General features: G+C 44.9%; 1 protein-coding gene across 1 annotated transcript in view; it reads left to right on the top strand.

The window, feature by feature from the left end:
* Positions 1-17,500, top strand: part of LOC110510780 (1-phosphatidylinositol 4,5-bisphosphate phosphodiesterase beta-3) — a 150,251-nt gene that overhangs the window by 55,255 nt on the left and 77,496 nt on the right. Inside the window, 1 exon segment of the mRNA XM_036987197.1 lies at positions 17,278-17,346. Within this exon segment, the coding sequence (XP_036843092.1) occupies positions 17,278-17,346 (69 nt within the window).

Here is a 17,500-nt window from a genome sequence, read left to right as displayed (position 1 = left end):
GTGGGACTCTTCTGTTAGAGAATCACGTTGGTGGGGTAGGACTCGTCTGTTAGAGAGAATCACGTTGGTGGGGTGGGACTCGTCTGTTAGAGAGAATCACGTTGGTGGGGTAGGTAGGACTCGTCTGTTAGAGAGAATCACGTTGGTGGGGTAGGACTCGTCTGTTAGAGAGAATCACGTTGGTGGGGTGGGACTCTTCTGTTAGAGAGAATCACATTGGTGGGGTGGGACTCTTCTGTTAGAGAGAATCACGTTGGTGGGGTAGGTAGGACTCGTCTGTTAGAGAGAATCACGTTGGTGGGGTGGGACTCTTCTGTTAGAGAATCACGTTGGTGGGGTAGGACTCGTCTGTTAGAGAGAATCACGTTGGTGGGGTGGGACTCGTCTGTTAGAGAGAATCACGTTGGTGGGGTAGGTAGGACTCGTCTGTTAGAGAGAATCACGTTGGTGGGGTAGGACTCGTCTGTTAGAGAGAATCACGTTGGTGGGGTGGGACTCTTCTGTTAGAGAGAATCACATTGGTGGGGTGGGACTCTTCTGTTAGAGAGAATCACGTTGGTGGGGTAGGTAGGACTCGTCTGTTAGAGAGAATCACGTTGGTGGGGTGGGACTCTTCTGTTAGAGAATCACGTTGGTGGGGTAGGACTCGTCTGTTAGAGAGAATCACGTTGGTGGGGTGGGACTTGTCTGTTAGAGAGAATCACGTTGGTGGGGTAGGTAGGACTCGTCTGTTAGAGAGAATCACGTTGGTGGGGTAGGACTCGTCTGTTAGAGAGAATCACGTTGGTGGGGTGGGACTCTTCTGTTAGAGAGAATCACGTTGGTGGGGTAGGACTCTTCTGTTAGAGAGAATCACGTTGGTAGGGTAGGTAGGACTCTTCTGTTAGAGAGAATCACGTTGGTGGGGTAGGTAGGACTCTTCTGTTAGAGAATCACGTTGGTGGGGTAGGTAGGACTCTTCTGTTAGAGAATCACGTTGGTGGGGTGGGACTCGTCTGTTAGAGAGAATCACGTTGGTGGGGTAGGTAGGACTCTTCTGTTAGAGAGAATCACGTTGGTGGGGTAGGACTCTTCTGTTAGAGAATCACGTTGGTGGGGTGGGACTCTTCTGTTAGAGAGAATCACGTTGGTGGGGTAGGACTCGTCTGTTAGAGAGAATCACGTTGGTGGGGTAGGTAGGACTTGTCTGTTAGAGAGAATCACGTTGGTGGGGTGGGACTCTTCTGTTAGAGAGAATCACGTTGGTTGGGTAGGTAGGACTTGTCTGTTCGAGAGAATCACGTTGGTGGGGTAGGTAGGACTCTTCTGTTAGAGAATCACGTTGGTGGGGTAGGACTCGTCTGTTAGAGAGAATCACGTTGGTGGGGTAGGACTCGTCTGTTAGAGAGAATCACGTTGGTGGGGTAGGTAGGACTCGTCTGTTAGAGAGAATCACGTTGGTGGGGTAGGTAGGACTCTTCTGTTAGAGAGAATCACGTTGGTGGGGTGGGACTCTTCTGTTAGAGAATCACGTTGGTGGGGTAGGACTCTTCTGTTAGAGAGAATCACGTTGGTGGGGTAGGTAGGACTCGTCTGTTAGAGCGAATCACGTTGGTGGGGTGGGACTCTTCTGTTAGAGAATCACGTTGGTGGGGTAGGTAGGACTCTTCTGTTAGAGAGAATCACGTTGGTGGGGTAGGACTCTTCTGTTAGAGAGAATCACGTTGGTGGGGTAGGTAGGACTCTTCTGTTAGAGAATCACGTTGGTGGGGTGGGACTCTTCTGTTAGAGAGAATCACGTTGGTGGGGTGGGACTCTTCTGTTAGAGAGAATCACGTTGGTGGGGTGGGACTCTTCTGTTAGAGAGAATCACGTTGGTGGGGTAGGTAGGACTCGTCTGTTAGAGAGAATCACGTTGGTGGGGTGGGACTCTTCTGTTAGAGAATCACGTTGGTGGGGTAGGACTCGTCTGTTAGAGAGAATCACGTTGGTGGGGTGGGACTCGTCTGTTAGAGAGAATCACGTTGGTGGGGTAGGTAGGACTCGTCTGTTAGAGAGAATCACGTTGGTGGGGTAGGACTCGTCTGTTAGAGAGAATCACGTTGGTGGGGTGGGACTCTTCTGTTAGAGAGAATCACGTTGGTGGGGTAGGACTCTTCTGTTAGAGAGAATCACGTTGGTAGGGTAGGTAGGACTCTTCTGTTAGAGAGAATCACGTTGGTGGGGTAGGTAGGACTCTTCTGTTAGAGAATCACGTTGGTGGGGTAGGTAGGACTCTTCTGTTAGAGAATCACGTTGGTGGGGTGGGACTCGTCTGTTAGAGAGAATCACGTTGGTGGGGTAGGTAGGACTCTTCTGTTAGAGAGAATCACGTTGGTGGGGTAGGACTCTTCTGTTAGAGAATCACGTTGGTGGGGTGGGACTCTTCTGTTAGAGAGAATCACGTTGGTGGGGTAGGACTCGTCTGTTAGAGAGAATCACGTTGGTGGGGTAGGTAGGACTTGTCTGTTAGAGAGAATCACGTTGGTGGGGTGGGACTCTTCTGTTAGGGAGAATCACGTTGGTTGGGTAGGTAGGACTTGTCTGTTAGAGAGAATCACGTTGGTGGGGTAGGTAGGACTCTTCTGTTAGAGAATCACGTTGGTGGGGTAGGACTCGTCTGTTAGAGAGAATCACGTTGGTGGGGTAGGACTCGTCTGTTAGAGAGAATCACGTTGGTGGGGTAGGTAGGACTCGTCTGTTAGAGAGAATCACGTTGGTGGGGTAGGTAGGACTCTTCTGTTAGAGAGAATCACGTTGGTGGGGTAGGACTCGTCTGTTAGAGAGAATCACGTTGGTGGGGTGGGACTCTTCTGTTAGAGAATCACGTTGGTGGGGTAGGACTCGTCTGTTAGAGAGAATCACGTTGGTGGGGTGGGACTCTTCTGTTAGAGAGAATCACGTTGGTGGGGTAGGTAGGACTCTTCTGTTAGAGAGAATCACGTTGGTGGGGTAGGACTCGTCTGTTAGAGAGAATCACGTTGGTGGGGTAGGTAGGACTCGTCTGTTAGAGAGAATCACGTTGGTGGGGTGGGACTCTTCTGTTAGAGAATCACGTTGGTGGGGTAGGACTCGTCTGTTAGAGAGAATCACGTTGGTGGGGTGGGACTCGTCTGTTAGAGAGAATCACGTTGGTGGGGTAGGTAGGACTCGTCTGTTAGAGAGAATCACGTTGGTGGGGTAGGACTCGTCTGTTAGAGAGAATCACGTTGGTGGGGTGGGACTCTTCTGTTAGAGAGAATCACGTTGGTGGGGTAGGACTCTTCTGTTAGAGAGAATCACGTTGGTGGTGTGGGACTCTTCTGTTAGAGAGAATCACGTTGGTGGGGTAGGTAGGACTCGTCTGTTAGAGAGAATCACGTTGGTTGGGTAGGTAGGACTCTTCTGTTAGAGAATCACGTTGGTGGGGTAGGACTCTTCTGATAGAGAGAATCACGTTGGTGGGGTGGGACTCTTCTGTTAGAGAGAATCACGTTGGTGGGGTAGGTAGGACTCTTCTGTTAGAGAGAATCACGTTGGTGGGGTGGGACTCTTCTGTTAGAGAGAATCACGTTGGTGGGGTAGGTAGGACTCTTCTGTTAGAGAGAATCACGTTGGTGGGGTAGGTAGGACTCTTCTGTTAGAGAGAATCACGTTGGTGGGGTAGGTAGGACTTGTCTGTTAGAGAGAATCACGTTGGTGGGGTAGGACTCTTCTGTTAGAGAGAATCACGTTGGTGGGGTAGGTAGGACTTGTCTGTTAGAGAGAATCACGTTGGTGGGGTAGGACTCGTCTGTTAGAGAGAATCACGTTGGTGGGGTGGGACTCTTCTGTTAGAGAATCACGTTGGTGGGGTAGGACTCGTCTGTTAGAGAGAATCACGTTGGTGGGGTGGGACTCTTCTGTTAGAGAGAATCACGTTGGTGGGGTGGGACTCTTCTGTTAGAGAGAATCACGTTGGTGGGGTAGGTAGGACTCGTCTGTTAGAGAGAATCACGTTGGTGAGGTAGGTAGGACTCGTCTGTTAGAGAGAATCACGTTGGTTGGGTAAGACACTAGTCTTGTTGACACCAGCCTCTCTACATCCTTGACTTGAGATTCTGAAATGTCTTCTTTGATGTGTCGGCATGAGGCGACCATAAGGAAGGGGCCCATAGACTTCAAGGCAACACCCTACTTCGGTTGAATATCCATGGTTCAAATTTAACGAATCATGATATATTGTTTTGCATAGAACTGTCCCTGCCCTTCCGGTTCCAGACAGACTTTCAGGGATACTCAAGCACACACAGTAGCTAGCCTGCGAGCTAGCACAAACCTTTGGAGTTCGCACATCGTTTGCCACTAACGTCACGAATAGGGCGCATAAATCATCACACACACACTTTGAAAATGTTATAACAACCCATCTACACTAAAAGAAGTGACATTAGACAAACTGTTAAACGTCACAATCTTGTGACTTGCAAGTAGCAACTAATGTTAGCTTGCTAGCATAGCTAACGATGGGCTAGCATTGTTTAGCTCATAGAAAGCCAGCCAGCTAATAACTCGAGCTTGCTTGTTATAAACTTGAAGTTGGCTAGCTAATCAAATGCATGTTTTAGTTAAATATTTCCTTACCCCACTGAAGTTATTCATTTGCCTTCTTGCATGTCCTCTGTTTACATATTAGGGCAATGATGTGAATCACCTATGCATTCTAGCTAGCCAGCTTCTACTGTACTATCCATGCATTCTAGCCAGCTTCTACTGTACTATCCATGCATTCTAGCCAGCTTCTACTGTACTATCCATGCATTGTAGCCAGCTTCTACTGTACTATCCATGCATTCTAGCTAGCCAGCTTCTACTGTACTATCCATGCATTCTAGCCAGCTTCTATTGTACTACCCATGCATTCTAGCTAGCTTCTATTGTACTACCCATGCATTGTAGCCAGCTTCTACTGTACTATCCATGCATTCTAGCCAGCTTCTACTGTACTATCCATGCATTGTAGCCAGCTTCTACTGTACTATCCATGCATTCTAGCTAGCCAGCTTCTACTGTACTATCCATGCATTGTAGCCAGCTTCTATTGTACTACCCATGCATTCTAGCCAGCTTCTATTGTACTACCCATGCATTCTAGCCAGCTTCTATTGTACAACCCATGCATTCTAGCCAGCTTATACTGTACTACCCATGCATTCTAGCCAGCTTCTACTGCACTAACCATGCATTCTAGCTAGCCAGCTTCTACTGTACTACCCATGCATTCTAGCTAGCCAGCTTCTACTGTACTACCCATGCATTCTAGATAACCAGCTTCTACTGTACTACCCATGCATTCTAGATAGCCAGCTTCTACTGTACTGCCCATGCATGCTAGCTAACCAGCTTCTACTGTACTACCCATGCATTCTAGCTAGCCAGCTTCTACTGTACTACCCATGCATTCTAGCTAGCCAGCTTCTACTGTACTACCCATGCATTCTAGCTAGCCAGCTTCTACTGTACTACCCATGCATTCTAGCCAGCTTCTACTGTACTACCCATGCATTCTAGCCAGCTTCTACTGTACTACCCATGCATTCTAGCCAGCTTCTACTGTACTACCCATGCATTCTAACCAGCTTCTACTGTACTACCCATGCATTCTAACCAGCTTCTACTGTACTACCCATGCATTCTAGCCAGCTTCTACTGTACTACCCATGCATTCTAGCCAGCTTCTACTGTACTACCCATGCATTCTAACCAGCTTCTACTGTACTACCCATGCATTCTAACCAGCTTCTACTGTACTACCCATGCATTCTAGCCAGCTTCTACTGTACTACCCATGCATTCTAACCAGCTTCTACTGTACTACCCATGCATTCTAACCAGCTTCTACTGTACTACCCATGCATTCTAACCAGCTTCTACTGTACTACCCATGCATTCTAGCCAGCTTCTACTGTACTACCCATGCATTCTAACCAGCTTCTACTGTACTACCCATGCATTCTAACCAGCTTCTACTGTACTACCCATGCATTCTAGCCAGCTTCTACTGTACTACCCATGCATTCTAGCCAGCTTCTACTGTACTACCCATGCATTCTAACCAGCTTCTACTGTACTACCCATGCATTCTAGCCAGCTTCTACTGTACTACCCATGCATTCTAGCTAGCCAGCTTCTACTGCACTACCCTTGTTCACTTTTGGCAAGTTTTTCTCCCTGCCCCCTACCTTTGGCAATACATGAAGTACCCTAAACATACACAGCGTACCCTAAACATACACAGCGTACCCTAAACATACACAGCGTACCCTAAACATATACAGCGTACCCTAAACATACACAGCGTACCCTAAACATACACAACGTACCCTAAACATACACAAAGTACCCTAAACGTACACAAAGTACCCTAAACATTAACAGATCTTAGCCCAAAGAGATCAGACTACAGCAAGTATGACCAACCAAACCAAGTCAACGTGTCTGTCTAATGTATTATTGTGATTCTGGATACGTGTCTGTCTAATGCAACATTTTAAATCTACAGATTTAAAACACACAGAGCCGTGTGCAACCTCAACTTTATTTGACAGGATGAAATAATACACGAGGCAAACATGGAAAGACTGAAGAGTGAAGGTGTAGACTCTGAAGGTGTAGACTCTGAAGGTGTAGACTCTGAAGGTGTAGACTCTGTGAAGGTGTAGACTCTGTGAAGGTGTAGACTCTGTGAAGGTGTAGACTCTGTGAAGGTGTAGACTCTGAAGGTGTAGACTCTGAAGGTGTAGACTCTGTGAAGGTGTCGACTCTGTGAAGGTGTCGACTCTGTGAAGGTGTCGACTCTGTGAAGGTGTCGACTCTGTGAAGGTGTCGACTCTGTGAAGGTGTCGACTCTGTGAAGGTGTCGACTCTGTGAAGGCGTAGACTCTGTGAAGGTGTCGTGTGAAGGTGTAGACTCAGTGAAGGTGTCGTGTGAAGGTTCGTAAGACTCTGTGAAGGCGTCGACTCTGTGAAGGCGTCTTTCATCCCCTCTCTGTTGTTCAGCCTCAGAAATATATTACTGTGATTCTGGATAGCTGAGCACCTGTAAGTAGTGAAGGACATGTAGATGTCTATGGGACAGTTTTCCAACCATAACATTGTAAAACACTCACAGTGGGCTGAGTTTTTCCAACCTGAGACCCTGGGGAGGATGAATGACCTATCGAACTACAGCAACCTTGTACGTGTTCATACATATTTGTATTACTTAAAAAAATTAAAAAAAATGTAAACTTTATTTAACTAGACAAGTCTTGTTCATGTGAATTTAAGACTGAAATGGAAGGGCCTGGTTCTCTGAGCTTTTCCGTTGTCAACCACAACACCCTCTCGCAGGTACTGAATTCTTCATCGTCTCTCCGTCTTAAAGCAAGGGAAGTGGAGAGAAAAAAGAGAGAGAGGGGGGGGGGGGGGGTGTTAAAATGTACAGGCCGCGCTGGGGGTCATCGCCTCGGACACCTACTTGGGCTTCTGATGCTAGTTAGAGTCCACTGGATCATTTTCCCGAAATCTGGACAGTTGTTGCTCAGTATGCGATATTTGACTAGAATGGCGTTGTAAACAACAGCCAACTTTCTGGGACATCGACATGTCTTATATGGTCAGAAAGCTTAGATTAAGAATCATTTAACTGCAGTGTCTGATTGACAGTAGCTACTACAGCGGGACAAAATACCATGCTATTGTTTGGGGATAGCGCACAACAACAAAACACTTATCAATCAAGGCAATTTGGTTTAATACATTCACCTCCAAGCTCAGTGTTTCTACATCTGTATTGCTGTTTCTACATCTGTATTGCTGTTTCTACGTCTGTATTGCTGTTTCTACATCTGTATTGCTGTTTCTACATCTGTATTGCTGTTTCTACATCTGTATGGCTGTTTCTACATCTGTATGGCTGTTTCTACATCTGTATGGCTGTTTCTACATCTGTATTGCTGTTTCTACATCTGTATTGCTTGCTGTTTCTACATCTGTATTGCTTGCTGTTTCTACATCTGTATTGCTTGCTGTTTCTACATCTGTATTGCTGTTTCTACATCTGTATTGCTTGCTGTTTCTACGTCTGCATTGCTTGCTGTTTCTACATCTGTATTGCTGTTTCTACATCTGTATTGCTGTTTCTACATCTGTATTGCTTGCTGTTTCTACATCTGTATTGCTTGCTGTTTCTACATCTGTATTGCTGTTTCTACATCTGTATTGCTGTTTCTACATCTGTATTGCTGTTTCTACGTCTGTATTGCTTGCTGTTTCTACATCTGTATTGCTGTTTCTACATCTGTATTGCTGTTTCTACATCTGTATTGCTGTTTCTACATCTGTATTGCTGTTTCTACGTCTGTATTGCTTGCTGTTTCTACGTCTGCATTGCTTGCTGTTTCTACATCTGTATTGCTTGCTGTTTCTACATCTGTATTGCTTGCTGTTTCTACGTCTGCATTGCTTGCTGTTTCTACATCTGTATTGCTGTTTCTACATCTGTATTGCTGTTTCTACATCTGTATTGCTGTTTCTACATCTGTATTGCTGTTTCTACGTCTGTATTGCTTGCTGTTTCTACGTCTGCATTGCTTGCTGTTTCTACATCTGTATTGCTTGCTGTTTCTACATCTGTATTGCTGTTTCTACATCTGTATTGCTGTTTCTACATCTGTATTGCTTGCTGTTTCTACATCTGTATTGCTTGCTGTTTCTACATCTGTATTGCTGTTTCTACATCTGTATTGCTTGCTGTTTCTACATCTGTATTGCTTGCTGTTTCTACATCTGTATTGCTTGCTGTTTCTACATCTGTATTGCTGTTTCTACATCTGTATTGCTTGCTGTTTCTACATCTGTATTGCTTGCTGTTTCTACATCTGTATTGCTTGCTGTTTCTACATCTGTATTGCTTGCTGTTTCTACATCTGTATTGCTTGCTGTTTCTACATCTGTATTGCTTGCTGTTTCTACATCTGTATTGCTTGCTGTTTCTACATCTGTATTGCTGTTTCTACATCTGTATTGCTGTTTCTACATCTGTATTGCTGTTTCTACATCTGTATTGCTGTTTCTACATCTGTATTGCTTGCTGTTTCTACGTCTGCATTGCTTGCTGTTTCTACATCTGTATTGCTGTTTCTACATCTGTATTGCTTGCTGTTTCTACATCTGTATTGCTTGCTGTTTCTACGTCTGCATTGCTTGCTGTTTCTACATCTGTATTGCTGTTTCTACATCTGTATTGCTGTTTCTACGTCTGTATTGCTGTTTCTACATCTGTATTGCTTGCTGTTTCTACATCTGTATTGCTTGCTGTTTCTACATCTGTATTGCTGTTTCTACATCTGTATTGCTTGCTGTTTTGGGGTCTGTATTGCTTGCTGTTTTGGGGTCTGTATTGCTGTTTCTACATCTGTATTGCTTGCTGTTTCTACATCTGTATTGCTTGCTGTTTTGGGGTCTGTATTGCTTGCTGTTTTGGGTTTCTGTACAAGCACTTTGTGACATCCGCTGATTGTAAACGGGGCGTTTTTATAAATACATTTGATTGATTTGCTGAAACTCTTATTTTCAACCTACAGAAAGATGCTGCTGTTAATAATGATCACTGTGATTTATAAAGTAGGCTATAGATTCTTAATCCCCACCCCATAATCCCCATTCACAATATTACTAACAATATAAAGATATTGAAGCACAATTTTAGTTTTTACTATATACTAGTGATTCTCGCATCAGAAAATGTCCTGTGTGGGTTGCCGTAGTTGAAGTGCTTCCTGTAAGCGCCTCGTTCAGCCCTGCCGCTCACCCAGTCATTTCTGATGCGGTTCTACCATTTTATCTAGGATGCTCAATGTCTTATCGGTCTATCATGCAAACAAACACTTCTTACTGATTTACGTTTGTACAAATACAAATCTATTCAATCATTCACTGGTTTAGTTACAAGGGAGGCGCCAACCAGGCTAGTAGGACTCTTCTATTGAAGAGAATGAGAATGTTTCAGCCAAAGGACCATAACCCTAATTCCACAGGAACTTCAGAAGTCGATCTCTCTCTCTCTTGGATCGCTCTCTCTCTTGGATCGCTCTCTCTCTCTCGGTGTGCTCTCTCTCTCTCTCGGTGTGCTCTCTCTCTCTCTCGGTGTGTGCTCTCTCTCTCTCTCGGTGTGTGCTCTCTCTCTCGGTGTGCTCTCTCTCTCTCTCGGTGTGTGCTCTTTCACTCTCTCGGTTTATGCTCTCTCTCTCTCGGGGTGTGCTCTCTCTCTCTCTGTGTGCTCTCTCGCTCTCTCTCTCTCTCTCTCGGTGTGCTCTCAATTCAATTCAATTCAATTCAAGGGCTTTATTGGCATGGGAAACATGTGTTAACATTGCCAAAGCATGTGAGGTAGATAATATATAAAGTGAATATATAAAGTGAAAAACAACAAAAATTAACAGTAAACATTACACATACAGAGGTTTCAAAACAATAAATATTATATATATACAGTGTTTTAACAATGTACAAATGGTTAAAGGACACAAGATAAAATAAATAAGCATAAATATGGGTTGTATTTACAATGGTGTGTGTTCTTCACTGGTTGCCCTTTTCTCGTGGCAACAGGTCACACATCTTGCTGCTGTGATGGCACACTGTGGAATTTCACCCAGTAGATATGGGAGTTTATCAAAATTGGATTTGTTTTCGATTTTCTTTGTGGATCTGTGTAATCTGAGGGAAATATGTCTCTCTAATATGGTCATACATTGAGCAGGAGGTTAGGAAGTGCAGCTCAGTTTCCACCTCATTTTGTGGGCAGTGAGCACATAGGCCGCCGTAGGCAGACATGGCTCTCAAGAGAAGACAGGCTTTCTCAATGGCAAGGCTATGCTCACTGAGTCTGTACATAGTCAAAGCTTTCCTTAATTATGGGTCAGTCACAGTGGTCAGGTATTCTGCCGCTGTGTACTCTCTGTTTAGGGCCAAATAGCATTCTAGTTTGCTCTGTTTTTTTGTTAATTCTTTCCAATGTGACAAGTAATTATCTTTTTGTTTTCTCATGATTTGGTTGGGTCTAATTGTGCTGTTGTCCTGGGGCTCTGTAGGGTGTGTTTGTGTTTGTGAACAGAGCCCCAGGACCAGCTTGCTTAGGGGACTCTTCTCCAGGTTCATCTCTCTGTAGGTGATGGCTTTGTTATGGAAGGTTTGGGAATCGCTTCCTTTTAGGTGGTTGTAGAATTTAACGTCTCTTTTCTGGATTTTGATAATTAGTGGATATCGGCCTAATTCTGCTCTGCATGCATTATTTGGTGTTCTACGTTGTACACGGAGGATATTTTTGCAGAATTCTGCATGCAGAGTCTCAATTTGGTGTTTGTCCCATTTTGTGAAGTCTTGGTTGGTGAGCGGACCCCAGACCTCACAACCATAAAGGGCAATGGGCTCTATGACTGATTCAAGTATTTTTAGCCAAATCCTAATTGGTATGTTGACATTTATGTTCCTTTTGATGGCATAGAATGCCCTTCTTGCCTTGTCTCTCAGATCGTTCACAGCTTTGTGGAAGTTACCTGTGGCGCTGATGTTTAGGCCAAGGTATGTATAGTTTTTTGTGTGCTCTAGGGCAACAGTGTCTAGATGGAATTTGTATTTGTGGTCCTGGTGACTGGACCTTTTTTGGAACACCATTATTTTTGTCTTGCTGAGATTTACTGTCAGGGCCCAGGTCTGTCAGGGCCCAGGTCTGTCAGGGCCCAGGTCTGTCAGAATCTGTGCAGAAGATCTAGGTGCTGCTGTAGGCCCTCCTTGGTTGGTGACAGAAGCACCAGATCATCAGCAAACAGCAGACATTTGACTTCGGATTCTAGCAGGGGGAGGCCGGGTGCTGCAGACTTTTCTAGTGCCCGCGCCAATTCGTTGATATATATGTTGAAGCGGGTGGGGCTTAAGCTGCATCCCTGTCTAACCCCACGACCCTGTGTGAAGAAATGTGTGTTTTTTGCCAATTTTAACCGCACACTTGTTGTTTGTGTACATGGATTTTATAATGTCGTATGTTTTACCCCCAACACCACTTTCCATCAGTTTGTATAGCAGACCCTCATGCCAAATTGAGTCGAAGGCTTTTTTGAAATCAACAAAGCATGAGAAGACTTTGCCTTTGTTTTGGTTTGTTTGGTTGTCAATTAGGGTGTGCAGGGTGAATACATGGTCTGCTGTACAGTAATTTGGTAAAAAGCCAATTTGACATTTGCTCAGTACATTGTTTTCATTGAGGAAATGTACGAGTCTGCTGTTAATGATAATGCAGAGGATTTTCCCAAGGTTACTGTTGACACATATTCCACGGTAGTTATTGGGGTCAAATTTGTCTCCACTTTTGTGGATTGGGGTGATTAGTCCTTGGTTCCAAATATTGGGGAAGATGCCAGAGCTAAGTATGATGTTAAAGAGTTTTAGTATAGCCAATTGGAATTTGTTGTCTGTATATTTGATCATTTCATTGAGGATACCATCAACACCACAGGCCTTTTTGGGTTGGAGGGTTTTTATTTTGTCCTGTAACTCATTCAATGTAATTGGAGAATGCAGTGGGTTCTGGTAGTCTTTAATTGTTGATTCTAAGATCTGTATTTGATCATGTATATGTTTTTGCTCTTTATTCTTTGTTATAGAGCCAAAAAGATTAGAGAAGTGGTTTACCCATACATCTCCATTTTGAATAGATAATTCTTCGTGTTGTTTGTTTAGTGTTTTCCAATTTTCCCAGAAGTGGTTAGAGTCTGTGGATTCTTCAATTCTTCAATCATTGAGCTGATTTCTGACATGCTGTTCCTTCTTTTTCCGTAGTGTATTTCTGTATTGTTTTAGTGATTCACCATAGCGAAGGCGTAGACTCAGGTTTTCTGGGTCTCTATGTCTTGGTTGGATAGGTTTCTCAATTTCTTTCTTAGGTTTTTGCATTCTTCATCAAACCATTTGTCATTATTGTTAATTTTCTTCGGTTTTCTATTTGAGATTTTTAGATTTGATAGGGAAGCTGAGAGGTCAAATATACTGTTAAGATTTTCTACTGCCAAGTTTACACCTTCACTATTACAGTGGAATGTTTTACCCAGGAAATTGTCTAAAAGGGATTGAATTTGTTGTTGCCTAATTGTTTGTTGGTAGGTTTCCAAACTGCATTCCTTCCATCTATAGCATTTCTTAATGTTACTCAGTTCCTTTGGCTTTGATGCCTCATGATTGAGTATTGCTCTGTTTAAGTAGACTGTAATTTTGCTGTGGTCTGATAGGGGTGTCAGTGGGCTGACTGTGAACGCTCTGAGAGACTCTGGGTTGAGGTCAGTGATAAAGTAGTCTACAGTACTACTGCCAAGAGATGAGCTATAGGTGTACCTACCATAGGAGTCCCCTCGAAGCCTACCGTTGACTATGTACATACCCAGCGTGCGACAGAGCTGCAGGAGTTGTGACCCGTTTTTGTTGGTTATGTTGTCATAGTTGTGCCTAGGGGGGCATATATGGGAGGGAATGCTGTCACCTCCAGCCAGGTGTTTGTCCCCCTGTGTGCTGAGGGTGTCAGGTCTCTGTCTGTCTCTCTCTCGGCTCTCTCTCTCTCTCTCGGCTCTCTCTCTCTCTCGGCTCTCTCTCTCGGCTCTCTCTCTCTCGGCTATCTCTCTCTCGGCGCTCTCTCTCTCGGCTTTATCTCTCTCTCGGCTCGCTCTCTCTCTCGGCTCGCTCTCTCTCTCTCTCGGCTTTCTCGGCTCTCTCGCTCTCTCGGCTCTCTCTCTCTCTCGGCTCTCTCGGCTCTCTCTCTCGGCTCTCTCTCTCTCTCGGCGCTCTCTCTCTCGGCTCTCTCTCTCTCTCTCTCTCTGCTCTCTTGGCTCTCTCTCTCGGCTCTATCTCTCGGCTCTCTCTGGCTCTATCTCTCTCTCGGCTCTCTCTCTCTCTCTCTCTCTCTCTCTCTCTCTCTCTCTCTCGGCTCTCTCTCTCTCTCTGGCTCTCTCGGTCTCTGTCTCTCTCTCTCTCTGCCTGTCTTTACGCCTCCTTACTGTAAGCTCTAGTAGCTGTAAAGACAGAAAAGGCTTACTATTAGACAGTGACACACACACACACACACACACACACACACACACACACACACACACACACACACACACACACACACACACACCCTCCGTTACTCAGCTGGAGGATGTTTCACAAGTCCGGACATGTGGAGGATGTGTCAGCTCCACTGTGTTTGTGTTGATACGAGGGCCTTGGTCTTCACCTGGCCGGTTAGAGCTGTGATTAGTTGTCTTTCTAATACACTACACTACTACACTACACTACACAGACACTACACTACACTACACAGACACTACAACACTACACTACACTACTACACAGACACTACTACACTACACTACACTACTACACTACACTAATACACTACACTAATTCACTACACTACACTACACAGACACTACACTACTACACAGACACTACACTACACTACAACACAGACACTACAACACAGACACTGCACTACACTACACTACAACACAGACACTACACTACACTACACTACACTACAACACAGACACTACACTACAGACACTACTACACTACACTACTACACAGACACTAAACTACTACACCACACTACACTACTGCACTACACTACAACACAGGCACTACACTACACTACAACACAGACACTACACTACTACACTACACTACTACACAGACACTACACTACTACACTACACTACTACACAGACACTACACTACACTACTACACAGACACTACACTACACTACACCACACTACACTACAACACAGACACTACACTACTACACTACACTACTACACAGACACTACACTACTACACAGACACTACACTACACTACACTACACTACTACACTACACTACACTACACTACTACACTACACTACACTACTACACTACACTACACTACTACACAGACACTACAACACAGACACTACACTACTACACTACACTACACTACACTACACTACTACACCACACTACACTACAACACAGACACTACACTACTACACTACACTACTACACAGACACTACACTACACTACTACACAGACACTACACTACACTACTACACTACACTACACTACACTACACTACTACACTACACTACACTACTACACAGACACTACACTACTACACTACACTACAACACAGACACTACACTACTACACTACACTACACTACTACACTACACTACTACACTACACTACTACACAGACACTACAACACAGACACTACACTACACTACTACACTACACTACTACACTACACCACAGAAACTACACTACACTACACTACACTACATCACAGACACTACACTACTACAGACACTACACTACACTACTACACTACACTACACTACATCACAGACACTACACTACAACACACACTACACTACTACACAGACACTACACTACTACACTACACTACACTACATCAGACACTACACTACTACACTACACTACTACACAGACACTACACTACACTACACTACTACACTACAATACCACACAGACACTCTACAATACAACAGACACACACAGTACACTACACTACAACAGACACACACACTGCACTACAATACAGACACTACTACACTACAACACAGACACACACACTACACTACAACACAGACAAACACACTACACTACAACACAGCCACAGGCACACTACACTACAGACACACTATACTACAGACACACTACACTACAGACACACTACACTACAGACACATACACACTACACTACAGACACACTACACTACAGACACTACACTACAGACACACTACACTACAGACACACTACACTACAGACACATACATACTACACTACAGACACACTACACATGTGAGACAGACTCTTGGTGATTGGTTAGCTAGCGAGCCTGATTGCTGTGGTCTAGAGGGAGTCGTCATGGCGATGTTGTAATGAAACCAAGGCCTCTGGGAGAGTATATCAACGACCCAAAAGCATTCCCTCCAGGAAGTAACATTCCCCACGGGCCAATCAGGGACGAGCGCCTAGACCATTGATCTGCTAGTCTTGACCTATAACCTTTAATGACGGAGAAGAGAGGAGGGAATGGGAGAGTGGAGGGAGGGAGGGAGAGAGTGAGACGAGGAAGGAAGGAAGGAGAGAGAGGAGGAAGGAGAGATATCTGGAGGTAGGGAGAGAATGTTGAGGGATGTGATTTGACAAACTTTTTAATAACCCTTAAGATGACAGAGGGGGAAATGGAGAGAAATGGTGGGGATTGTCAGATCAAAAGACAATGACTAAAAGGAGAGGGAGAGATCCTGTCCTTCAGCTTAACAGCGCAAATATTTACAGTGTGGCCTCGCTCTGTTTATGGTCCCCTGTACAAGCACATTGCCCTCCATTCCTCTGTTGCTCCCTCCCTCTCTCCTTCCTTCTCTCCCTCCATTCCTCTCTCGCTCCCTCCCTCTCTCCTTCCTTCTCTCCCTCCATTCCTCTCTCTCTCCCTCCCTCTCTCCTTCCTCCTCTCCCTCTTTCCTTCTCTCCCTCCGTCTCATCCTTCTCTCCCTCCGTCTCATCCTTCTCTCCCTCCGTCTCTTCTGAGAGAGAGGGATCAGAAAAATGAAAGAAAGCTTTTAAGCTCTGGAGTAAAAAGCAATAAAAGCTTCTGCTCTGTTTTCACTTTTCTTGTTCTGTCACTTTTTTTCCCTCTGTCCTGTTTGGTTCCACTCTCTGTCTGTCTGTCTGTCTCTGTCTGTCTCTGTCTGTCTAGTATCCCTTCCTTTTGTATTGAAATCCATTAACACCTGTTTCCATTTCAAAGATTAACAGAACATGAAGTATGTGAAACAACTATCTACGTCTCTCACTCCATGTCTCTCTCTCCCTCTCTCTCACTCCATGTCTCTCTCTCCTTCTCTCTCACTCCATGTCTCTCTCTCCCCTCTCTACGTCTCTCTCACTCCATGTCTCTCTCTCCCCTCTCTCCCTCTCTCTCACTCCATGTCTCTCTCTCCCTCCATGTCTCTCTCCCCTCTCTACGTCTCTCTCCCTCTCTCTCACTCCATGTCTCTCTCTCCCCTCTCTACGTCTCTCTCACTCCATGTCTCTCTCTCACTCCATGTCTCTCTCTCACTCCATGTCTCTCTCTCCCCTCTCTACGTCTCTCTCCCTCCATGTCTCTCTCTCCCCTCTCTACGTCTCTCTCCCTCTCTCTCACTCCACATCTCTCTCTTTCAGGAGGTGGAGATTCTGGATATCAGCCAGATCAGAGACACCAGAACTGGGAAGTTTGCCAAACTACCAAAGGTGGGTAATGTGTGTGTATTTCTGTTTATTCATGTGTATTTTTGCTACAGTGTAACACTTTATGAATGATGGCCTCAACGACAGTCCAATCACAGCGGAGAGAGAGTCATGGGAAGCATTCAATCCATTGTTTCTGTTTTGGTTGGTGGCCCAA

Source organism: Oncorhynchus mykiss, chromosome 9 (assembly GCF_013265735.2).
Source record: "Oncorhynchus mykiss isolate Arlee chromosome 9, USDA_OmykA_1.1, whole genome shotgun sequence".
NCBI classification, from domain to species: domain Eukaryota; kingdom Metazoa; phylum Chordata; class Actinopteri; order Salmoniformes; family Salmonidae; genus Oncorhynchus; species Oncorhynchus mykiss.
This window is presented reverse-complemented; position numbering and strand designations above follow the sequence as displayed.